At 33.8% G+C, this 12621-nt stretch overlaps 1 protein-coding gene across 1 annotated transcript; it reads right to left on the reverse strand.

Moving 5' to 3' along the window:
- Positions 1-299: 299 nt before the first annotated feature.
- Positions 300-12490, reverse strand: LOC124176819 (ubiquitin-conjugating enzyme E2 variant 2). The gene is made up of 4 exons (XM_046558550.1): positions 12236-12490; positions 9334-9476; positions 2465-2590; positions 300-716 (listed from the first exon to the last, which is right to left on the reverse strand). The coding sequence occupies exons 1-4, from the start codon at positions 12258-12260 to the stop codon at positions 576-578; spliced, it is 435 nt and encodes a 144-aa protein (XP_046414506.1). The 5' UTR covers positions 12261-12490; the 3' UTR covers positions 300-575.
- Positions 12491-12621: the final 131 nt, after the last annotated feature.

The raw sequence follows: 12621 nt of genomic DNA on the forward strand, positions 1-12621 counted from the left end.
GCAAATATTCACTCTTTGTTCGGTTAAAATTAAATCTTGTAGCTGTACCTAATTGTTATCAAATAACCATAGTTTGTCAATATTCATTCATCAAATTGTCATATATTACTTATTGTTTATGGTCTGAACATGAAACCGCAATGCTCTCTAATGTTTCGAAAAAGTAAACTATGTTTTCCTCTTTGCGGAAGGAAATATAAAGAATTGTAACGGCGACGAGAAGACAATAAAATTGTTATGGAAACAATAATACAACCCGGCTACTTACCGCCTACAAATATAAAGAAATACCATACAAGTCTGATTGATAAGGTTTATTCGATGGCTAAAAACAATAACTGCTACCATCATCATTATTAAGATTAGTATTATAATTACTAATATTACTTAGTTTAAATTTAAATTTAAAAAAAAAAAAAAAAAAGATCCGAATCTGATATCATCTTTACAAGCAAATATGTACCATTTGAATAAACTTCACCAGGGATTACCAAGAGCAGGGCTCTTTTATAACTTAATAAGGCCTGCCTTGTACTACCGGTAAAGGGAGAGACAACAGCATGCGCTTGGTTAAGCTAAAAGGTACTGCCTTCCGGTGGTTGAGAAAGTTTCATGTTTTCCTTAAGTGTCATAAGACGTCGAAGTTCTTGTAGTACAGTCTTGATTGTGTATTCTCGTTGCCACTTTGCAAGTACTGGTACACTGCGATTATCAACCTGTCACAATAATATTTGAATTTCATAAAATTTCGAGTTAAAGATTTTTGGTAATGACAAAACATGTGTCATCTTATTTAAAGAGGTAATATAAATCACGTGTCTGAAGTTTAGGTCGATCAAGCTTGATCCAAATGAAATTGAATAATACAACAACAAATCAATGCAATTTTCAATGCAATATTTCACCATTTTGCACTTTCAAATAGCAACCCAGGTTACTTTCGCTCAGACATTCACCATTCATAAATTTATCATCTAATGGCAGTGTTAGCATCAATTTGAATTTTCCATCAAACTTGATCGACTGGAACTTCAGATACATTATCAATCATGTAGCATTTGAAGTGTTTGAACTTAAAACCATGTAAATATACTTCCAATGTTTGACATTTATCGAGCAGAGGCGATCCACGGTAAAATTCAGGCGAGTTTTTATGCTATATGCATCGATACATATGCACAAGTCAATTTCACGAACTAAATGAATAATTTTATTTGCCTTGCTTCAGCTACCATTTTCTTTCACGTCGCAAAGTAGTTGTCAGTTTACGAACACCGCAAATTATCAAGGTCGTTTCCTACCAAATGTTACATCAATTCATGCCTATATCCTATAACAGGCTGATTTTTTCAACTTCCTTTAATAATATGCAAAAAGATCTACCAAATATTATATTTTTCAACTTAATTGTGACAGAAATACGAATTTGAAACTGGTTTAGCGATAACAATTACTTGTAAAATGTGACAAATGCTTATTCTTCGAAGCTGAGGAATGTGATCCCAGATCCAAAATTTGATTTCTTGGTTTCCAATACTAAAAAATTTCCAGCCAAGGTATATTTTGCGAAAGTATGTACAAAAAAAAAAAGATTTTTTTCAAGTAATTATTAGAAATACAATATAGTCACAATGTTTCCTACTTTAAATATGAAACATATTGAACTCACAATCAGTCTCAAAAATAGAATTTGTTTGCAATTTCATCGATGTTTGAACTAAAAACTGAGAAAAACTTGCATTTTGTAGTTTTCTAAAGTTGTATTAACATTTAATGAAAACTAGATAAAATTTGACGAGAAAAACTTTGTAAAAGGTGTTCTCGGGAGTCAAAATGTCATTGTCAATTTGAATAGTTAATGAATATTACACCCTTCTGTGGTTAGAAAACTGATATTAACATAATAAAAAGTTAAGATAATTTGAGTGAAATAAAGTAGTGTTTGATAGTGTAATTAAATTCAGTAAAAAATGCTCGTTTAATGTTTCAGTATGAAACATATTTTAGAATTATTATACATATCTTACAAATTCTCAAATTGCAATGTTTGTACTAAGCTGGAAAACTGAAAATACATCAGTACGCATACACAAACAAACTTTACTTGTATGTGTAAAAATTTCAAATCTTCATTTTTAGTATTTCAGAATCACAATAAAGTAACAAGCAGTTTAGTTATTTATTTGTGCTACTTTGTAAGAAAAGACGATGGTAGTGAAACAAAGTAACCACTGTTTTATTATTCGATATATCAAAGTTGAAGTACATATTTCAAGCGAAAACATAAAACATTCTTTTTATAAATAAATGAAATTACCGTAAAAATACAGAACACCAACGAATCGAGAGAGCTTCATTGGTCTCTACTCTGACTGTGAGTGCATTACTTTGAAACCCATCCAACAACCAGAGTACGATTTCTAAATTCTAAAAGTATGTGGGTAGTTTGAGAATGAATACTTACTGCACCAGTAGTACTGTTAATACAGTTCATGTTGATTCGACTTAAGAATCTTACAGTAGGCGCATCGTCCGGATATCTTTGACCACAGTCAATTTTTAAACTATACATTCTATTTTCATAAGGTGTCTGAAAAAAAGAATGTTGCAATTCACTTTTGTATCTATGACCATTATTTAAAGGGGATCACCACTGTGTGGTGCAGAAGAGCGGAGTATTATTTTTAAAATGTATATTGCGGGTCAGGTTTGCGAGTTGGATTAAAATTTGTGTACTACGGTTGTAGTTTTACTCCACCTTTCAAGATATTTACTGTTGGGTGTATCAACCTTTAGAGAGCTGAAATTTTTCCCTTGAAGTTCGATATTTTTTAAGAGATATGATTTAGGCATATTTACTACAGTTTCCTCGTTAACTGCTGACTCCAAAAAGAGCCAGACCAGCTCTCCGAAAGTTAAATTTATAAAAAATATACACCTTTAGGGTGGGTGCGATACCTTTCTTATTAAGATATTAATTTTGTAAATCTTCAACGACTTTTAACTGGTCGTAACTCTTGTACTTTCACATCTAGATTCTTATAATGTTCTGAAAGCTAAGCGAGTTATAAAATATCTTTTGTATGTACAGCAAGTCTTATACGCAATTTGCTAAGGGTATTTTCTAGATTCCATGCCATGAGCTTATGCAAACATTCTGTATTTACTTTCTCATTGTCGGTTGCTCAATTACAAAAGTTGTTTTTTGGTTTTAATTTAAAGTTTGAGGTTAAATTTGCAATTAAACTTTTTGGTAATGCAGCTCAGATTTAATCCATCTTAAAACTAAGAAATATTTTGTTTTTTCATATTTGACAACGCCATGATACGAATACATTTTCCACTTTACAAGATTGGCATTAAGTTTGACATGTTAGAATGACTTTGAAGGAGTGGATGGCTCTATTAAGATTACTAATTTCTAAAAATTGATATTTCTTCAGCAGTTTTTGATAGAATAAGCCATAAAAAGAATGTTGGTGAAACACGAGAAATTTATGTAGTTATTCAAATTTAGAGAATACAGCATCCACAGTAGAGCCAAAAGTATTTTTATTTAACTCAAATAACAGCTTAAGTGATATACTTTGAGATGAGAAACCCAAATTTTTAACCCTATCATAGTACCCTATCAATCACGTTTAAAACAATGCTTTGAGTTGGCTATTCATTTCTTCTAAGCAATATATATGTTCATAGAAATTTGCCTATCCAGTATGAGTGCATTTGCCAAGAATTAAAGTTCATTAATACCAGAATATAGCATCAGGAAAAAAAAAAAAGAAAAAAAGTTCTTTTTAAAACGTGATTGTGAATATTGATTTACTTGCCAATGAGCTGTAAACAATTAAACGCAATGGTGTTTCATGAATTCAGACATTAACATGACGAGAAAAAAAATTCGTATTAATTAATACATCTCTCTTACGTTTACCTAGGTATTTTCACTGTCGCGATTCGTGTTGATTTCAACATGAATTTGCTTTGTGATTTCCATCATCTCTTTTTTTGTTTTAAACATTTTTTAGCTCATTCTGTGAGAGAAGTATTGCCCTTTAAAAAATTGACCAATGCATAAGTTTTGATTCACCTTCACATGGACAAATTAATGAGTGATTAATTGTCAGTAATATGTCAGTCGAAGCTGTATTGTTACAACTTCATACATAAAGTATAATAATATGGTATAATTGAATACCTCTGGATTATAACTTTAGCATAAAAAAAATTTCCAGTCATCATGAGAATATAGTCATCAATTGCCAACAATTTAACTTGTTTAATTCCAATGTATTCTGAAATTTATCCAAAAAACAAATTTTTGAAAAGTACTAACAGTTATGAAATTATCACGTTATTCATATATGTAGGTGGTAAATTCAAAAATTTTAGCCAACTAGAAAAATTCAAAAAACGAGAATCAAACCTGGCATTTATGTTTGCTTCGCTGCAGACTTAGCCCACTATACCACCTGACCATTCTTATCACATTGACGTGTATTTTTCATCACCTGGTTCTGAATTTGTTTTTCATGTGCATCTTAACTTACAATTAATAGTTTGTCGCATAAGCACAACATTGGCACTTGTTGGCAAGTGGAGTACACACGATGCAATACCTACGCATATTTTAGTCTTCACTGTGTAAGAAAGTTTATTTTGCGAATAAGATATATCATATGTACATCAAGCCAAACAGACAGCCGTGTACATCCATACTGGCATAGGTAGTTTACCCTATGTATTATATGCACACTTGCCAACAAGTTTCAATATTGTGCTTATACAAAAAACCGTTAATTGTTATTTAGAGGATTTGCGTTTTTTTTCCACAAGTAACCCACCATATTTATTCCATTTTGCTACACAGTAATGCCTCACAATAGTCAACTCATTGGGGCCTTCAAGCCCCTCAATAGTTTGCATATCCACCCCAATAGTCGAAACTCTCACATACACACAGTCTAGTAAGCCCCCGACGCGCCACTGACTACAGAAACCAAACGCCAAGTCACGCCGAACATATGCACATCCATATTTACATACCCACTGCAGCGAGTGGTCAAATGGAATTAAAAAAGTATGATCGTGGAAGAATATAAATAATTGAAAGTAAGTTGATTAATTTGTTTTTTTTGCTATTATACCAAACTGTGGCTCCGTCGGAGGTATTAGGGAAATATCAAAAGTATATTACAGTCTGCAGAAAAAATGAACCTTATCCAATGTAATCTCACTTTGTTACTTTTTCTCGAACTATGAGTCCTTGAAAAAGAATGAAATTTTCATGCAAAGATCACGCCACATTTTACACATCTATATGAGAACACACTTCTAGTTTCCCAATATAGCCAATAATTTTTGGAAACAAAGGAAAAGAAGAAGGCTGACCATGGATGAGCAAGAAAAATTATTAATTGGTTGAATACTGGTGAGTCGGGCCATAAGATAGCGCGTGATTACGGTATCAAAAGATTGATTGTGACAAAAGTAAAAAAAAAACTAGAAAAAACATAAATCACCAGCACCGCTTCCTTCAAGAGCAGCATGGACGTATAACGAAGAAGAAAATCTCAAACTTCGAAAATAGTGGTTTCGAAAAAGCAATTTACGAATGGTTCGTGCAACAGAGAACCTTAGGCCAACCTGTCTTATAGGAGATTCTAACTGAAAAAGCTTTAATATACCACCAACAAATTTTTGGCGCAGAATATAAGTTCAAGATAAATAACGGTTGGCTTGATCGCTTTAACAAACATCATGGCATTCGTAGTTTCACGATGCAAGGGGAACACCTATCAGCTGATTCTGCTAGCACTCAGGAGCTTATTGAGTCTTTTTCTACATTTCTATTAAAAAACGAGTATTGTCTTGATCACGTCTACAACGCAGATGAGACTGGTCTCTTGTGGAAAACCGTACCACCTTAGACATTGGCAGGACAATTTGAGATATCTGCTCCAGGGTGTAAGGTGATATAGGATCGTGTTATTATAATGGTGTGTGCCAATGCAAGTGGATCCCACAAAGTTTCTCTTTATTTAAAACGGTCACAAAAATACCTGGATGGAGATCTTTTCCCAGAGAGGTATAGAGATGTTTTCCTACCTTACTGATAAAAGAGATTCTTCAGATAATTCTGCCTTATTTGACGGTGAGGAACTCATATGAGTATGCCAAACATGGTCTGAGATTACGAAGGCTATTCTATCGAGAACACACATGGCTAAATGAAGATGCAGCAGAGCCAGGATGGCCATGTTCAACTGACACCAAAATTATAAACAGCATGTTGGGGGAAATTACTGATGACATGGCTGCTGAAGAGATAAACGTGGAAGAATATAAGGAGAATGAGACTGATGAAAACAAAGATGTATCACCCAAAGAAAGCGTAGCTACAGTCAAGAAATCATCTGGATACATGGAAATTGGGACTGCACGCATAATCACATTTGTAATTTAAGCATTCTTGCAGTTATTAAAAACTATATTACCAGCGTAAATTTAATTTACGAATTTTGAAAGCTGCTGATTGGGCGAAAGAATAGTAATTCAGTTTGACCCAATATATACAACCACATGCTGATTGTCAATTACAAAGTGCACGCATAAGTACGACTTTACGTTAAAAAATTATTTAGTCCTATGATAACTTTTTATTGTACTCTAGGAATAAATACTGTTCGATTCAGACAACAGCACCCTTTTACATTAGTACAAAACGGAAACAAAAACTGTTATGTGGTGGTATATGGAAGAGAAAACTGAAAATAATAAACAAAAAAATAATACATTTGCAATCATTACTTATACAAAAACAGTTTTTGGGATTGATGAGAGAGGGAAACAAAATAGAATTACCTCCAGACAATCAACATTATTGTACACAGCAAAGAAAGCGTATAAATAGACAAGCGAGAATCATGATTGTAATTAGAGTAGAAATACAAATTGTTGTGTCGCAATAGACGATTTAGAACGAAGAAACAGAACTTACGTAATACTTCGCTACAATCAATATTATTATTCAAAATTTTAAAAACAAAAAATGCAGTGTTACTATAGTCATGATCTCAAAAATGCATGGTACTTCCCGATCCTATACGCCACAAATCACAAAAATAATGATTTAGTTTCTCAAGTTTATTGATAACAGTGTAGGCCAAGGGCCTCCAGATAACTCGACAATAAAACAAACCGGGAAAGATGAACAAATATTATAGGGTAAGGAAGGTAATATCATTTATGACCAATACAAATAATCACTTGACGATGTTGATCTTCCTAACAGATTTGGAGACAACGTAGTCAAGATATTTGTTAAATGTCATTCTACTGTCAAAGTAAACCCCCAGGTCCTTCGCTTCTTTCACCTGCTTCAAAGTCGAATTGCCGAGTTTATAATAGCTTATGTCAGAAGTTGACAAGTGTTTGCCAAATGTAAGACAAAACATTTATCAACATTGCAAATTAACCCATTACGGCCAAACCAATAGAACATGCGGTTTAGTTCCTGCATGAGAATCCTGTCATTAGGATTTGCAATGACCCTAAGAATCTTGCCCTCATCAGCAAAGTATAGGAATTTGGCAGACTTAAAAATCAGATTAATATCACTGTAGATAAGGAATAACAGAGGATCCAGGTGTGTACGTTACCCTACTCCAGAAGTAACCAGAATAGCTAAGGATATAAAGTTTAAAACTTTAGCAAACTGAACCCTACACTAAGAAATTATTCGACCCAGTGGAGAAATGACCCCACTATACTGCAAGCTGCAAGCTTCCTCACAAGTAATTCCTTGTTAAAAACATCAAAAGTGGTGGTGAGGTCAGTGTAACCAGAGTCAACTGTATTACCATCATATAAACTAAAGGTAATGTGGTCAGTGTGGATACCAAGATTTATTGCTGTGGAACGCCCGGACGAAAATCCAAGCTACTCAGGCATAATAAATTTATGGAAAAACGGCGTAAATGATTGTAACTCTAAACTAAATTATCGAATAGCTTACAGAATATATTACATTTACTAATAGGCCAATAATTGTTAGCGATTCTCCCTCTTAAACAGTGGCGTGACAAAGCACTGCATCCAACAGACTAGAAAAAACCCAAGCACCAAAGACAAGTTAAAAACTCGTATTAGGATAGGGATAAACAAAGATGCACACCTTTCGACTAATAATGGGTGAACCCCATCTAGGCCCGCACAGGAAGTTCCATTTACGTCAGAAATAGTCTTTAACACCTCACATTCATTAAACTGGAGAGTATTGAAACAATTAGGATGATAAAAATTACAATTTGTAGATGAGAGATTACTTATAAAATAAACATTACCAAACTTTTTAGCACGAAATTCTCGAATAACTCGACAATTTCATGCCCCTCTTTGGCAACTTCAGTACCGTAACACATTAAGGAGGGCAAGGACCGACTGTTATCAATCGAGTTGATAAGAATGAAAAAAATACTAAAGGTCACCAACAACAGAGTCATTCTCTGTTCATTCTCATCCTCGATGTTACGGATGTGAATATTTTCATCACGAGCACATATCATCTTACGCAAGGATCGCTTTTCTTTAAATAACTTTTAATAATATTGGGAATCAAACATCTTATACAGCCTGTAATACTTCTGTTTCTCTCCAAGCGAATTAATAAGTTTGACAGAGCACCACTTAGGGTAAGAGTACGGCCTAATAGTAACTTTAGGAACATACTTATCAACTAAATTTGATATCTGTGAATTTTTTTTTTTCAGACAGATTCAAAACTTGAAAGAAGTGAACATTCATGATTTGTTTCAGGTTATGCAGCACCTGTATTAATTTGATTACTTCGTGTAGGTTACGTTATTATTTTTTAAGTTTTGTAACTGCCATACACTTGAGTGCTACGAAATTCAGTTGTGCGCATATTTTTATAAGCGTACTATGGAAGCAGAGCATCAGTGGCCGATTTCGGGGTTCTGTGAGAAGAAGTGTGAGTTGACTGTTGAGGGGTTGACTATTACGGAACATTACTGTATGCGCACATGCAAGAGATTTTCGTAGGTTAAATTATCAGTTATTGGAATTTAGTTGGAAGTGAAATTATACTTGAGCTGTTTTAGCTGCCATCTCGTTTGGTGTAAAATGCCATTTGCTATTTGATCTACAATTGCGAAAAGAAGCAGGTATGGTTGGCTTTTAATACCGCAACTTATTGGATTGTAACATATCTATTATCCTGCAGGTAAATTCTTATTATCAGTCACAGAGTTTTTTGCTTTAAAAATGTTCTCCCGTTGACTAACAAATTATCACTAATCAATGTCCACTCACTCTCGGTGGTCCAATTATCATTCCAGTCCAATGTGTTAAGGTCATATCATCGTCGTTCTCTAAACCCCAACTAATAGTTCCATCGCCAACACCTTTTTGCCCTTGTTCTAGCTCCTCGAGTAAGCGGAAATTTCTAGGGACAACTGAAACATAAGGCGATAGCTCGTTGAGGCTGACAAATTCACATTTACAGTAAATCATTACACAGTAAGATATTTACATCCTCTTATTGGTGTTTATGTAACTGAGGATTAATAAATCTTAGCATCACTACATATTCACAAATCTTCATGGGAATATTTAAGAATTTCCAGTAACACTACGCAAAGTTGTATATCGTTTTATTAGAAAAACAGTTGGAAGCTAAAATTATGAATAACGAGATCGGGTTGAAATTGGTGTTAAGTCAACATAACAAGACTAGGGTCAAATGTGAATCATTAACTTTCAGTTATAGAAAAATGTAGTCACTGCAGTTGTGAAACAAGTACAGCTCGCTGTTTCAATAATACCGGTGATAGGGAATAAATTTGCGAAAAAAAGCAGTACCCTCACTCTCGATGTGAAGCAGTGACAACAACATTTCAATCACTCTCTTTCAATACTGTCACAAAGCACTTAGCATAGGGTACTTTTGTAAAAGTCGAAGAGCTTGGCCATGAGTGAGGGAAGCACTCGAGCTCAAAATAGGGGAAGCGGCACTATTGTCAGAGCACATTGTACATCGCATTTTTGAAATTCTCAAGTTACAATATAGCTATTTTTTTAACATGCAAAAAACATGCAAGTAAAGTTAATCGAGGTGAATTTCAGTGAAAACGTAATTTTCACATAGAAATATGTAACAAATGTCAGGTAGAATAACCTAATTGCTAACTCCATAGTTTTTTCACCACCAAAAGCGTACTGAGCATTGTGTTGCTTACGTTGCAGAGTGACGAGATACCTATTGTTTACCTTATTAACCAACACTGTCGGATGTTTTAGTTACTTAATAACCCGGCAAGACATGTTACAAGGTTAACTATAGATAACTCGCTATGCTGCAACATAAGCAAGAAAACATATGGTAAAATTTATTTATCTCAAATGATACATACATAGTTCATTTTGTTCATGAAAAAATGAATTCTCTATGGTTCATTAAAGATAAATTACTGGCTCTAGTTACCGGGCAACTCTAAAGTTGTCTTACAAAATTCTAAGCTTGTGACTTTAAACTTTACACTTTATCTTTCTGAAATTGTTGATGATATAATTTTTTTCGGTGTAATTTAAATTTCCAGTTTTCAAACTCTTTTGTGTCAAAATGAAATTTTCTCAATTTCTGACCATTTTCATAACGTATATAACAATGGGCTTATATAAGGGTAATTGTTTTACAAAACTTCTTCAGTTAGTAAGACAGATTTTTCCAAAGTTAGTACACATAGAAAAATATGTGATATCATTTTTCTAAAAGTTGGTCAAGCAAGTTGGTGTCGAAAAGTTGGTTGTATATTTGTTTTCATAAATCCTCGAAACTTCAGACCCCTTAGGGGCAATTGTGTTTATTACACTCACATTGATTGACTTCAATTGCACCATTTAAGACATTTGAGATTTTTATTTGTATTGATTTTTGAGTAGATGATACAAGAAATGCGTCTGCAAGATCATTGGATGTTTAGTCGTTTATAAGACAATGACTTAAAAATTTTGGAAGAAGTTTAAGTAAGATACATTTAGTTCTATATATAAATTTTACTGAATTTGATAGCGTCATTTGCAAGTAATTAATCCTGAAAGATAATCAGTTATATACAGGCTCTAATGGTTTGTACTATTTTAGTTTCTACATGATCAATTGAGCTTTTCATTTACAACTCTGTACAAATTACCGCCTTATATTACAATTAAAACAAACGAAATTTAGAATAATTTAAAAGTTAGACAACTTTTATTATATAGAAATTTTTATACATTATTCTCCACCAGTTGAATTGACAATGTTGTATAAATGAAAATGATATCGTCGATGGTAAATGACGTGGGTACAGATTGTAGCATTTGTAGCTTAGTTGCTAGATAAATAATTGTGCAAAATTGTAATGCAATTAAAATTTAATTAGTCAAGCATACTGGGAATTAGGACATGCCATTTCCTATACTCTGATCTAGTTTCATACAAAACCAACATATCCATAAAAAATAAAACTGGACGGAAGGCCACTGTGTGCCACTACGTTTTCTATAGCTCAAAAATACATGAAAATGTTACGCACGTCGTTAATAACATATTTTAAATATCAGATAATACCTAACATTTGTCTGAAATTAAAAAGCATATCAGAAAAGTATAAGGAGAATCGGTGATTAAGATCAAGGAAATAAGACATTTGGTTATTTCCAAATATGGAACAACTAAAAGGTAACGTTACAACACTAATGCTCGCAGTTTACGATACTAGACCACAAAATAATGAAAACATGTGTAATGGAGCGGAAGATGTTTGATGCATTTTGGTGGATACCAACGATGTGGATTCTTGACGTCGGAGATATACGTCAACTACGACGACACATAGAGAAGACAGATCTAAACAATTTGATGGGTTGAACTGGTAAAGTATGAGAAAGGGGGTCGTCAAAGAGACGCAAATGCAAAATTATGTATATTCTTCATTCGACTATGGTTACTTACGAACTAAGGAACGATATGCAATTAGGGGACAGGGAAAAAACGTGATCTGTCAGGTGACTAGTACTCATTATTGTGGAATTAGTAATTGGTTTCAGGTGGGAATATGATTATTGGATAGTTCGTGAGACTCTAGAATGGTCAGGGAGATCATTGAAAATGTACAAGTGTGAATAATGAATCACGAAAATACGTGTGGTTAATACCACGGTTAATACTGACCAACACCGGCCGTGGGTACCGCCATGATCTCAAAATTTGTGCGGCTTGATAAATGTTGGTTTTACTACGGTGTACAGTAATATTTTAGCGATATAACCACGTAATATTGAGTATTGCTTTTCTTACGATAATCTCACGACAAAACCTTCCATTACCTATACCGGAGGCTGACAAAAATCAAGCTCTCAATTTCAAAGTAAACTCACGTCGCAAAACTTCGGGCAACCTCCGGGAGGTTGTCTAATTACGTTGGTTATGTGGCAAGTGGTGATAGGCGAGCTTACTATCATCATCTGGGCCGACATTTTGTCCATATGTATTGGTGATGCTACAGAACTGTAGATGGCATTACTTCACTCACCTGTGACGTTGACAGCATTCCACGA

This window comes from Neodiprion fabricii, chromosome 2, assembly GCF_021155785.1.
Source record: "Neodiprion fabricii isolate iyNeoFabr1 chromosome 2, iyNeoFabr1.1, whole genome shotgun sequence".
Classification (NCBI taxonomy): Eukaryota; Metazoa; Arthropoda; class Insecta; order Hymenoptera; family Diprionidae; genus Neodiprion; species Neodiprion fabricii.

What these genes read in the sequence shown, in the direction of transcription:
- LOC124176819 (XM_046558550.1), bottom strand. Translation starts at nt 12,260, where the DNA reads ATGGCGGTACCCACGGCCGGTGTTG. An exon ending in TGATAATTGGACCACCGAGA is followed by an intron (nt 2,591 to 9,333) that starts GTGAGTGGACAT and finishes TCTTTTTTTCAG; the next exon opens with ACACCTTATGAAAATAGAAT. An exon ending in TTAACAGTACTACTGGTGCA is followed by an intron (nt 717 to 2,464) that starts GTAAGTATTCAT and finishes TTATTGTGACAG; the next exon opens with GTTGATAATCGCAGTGTACC.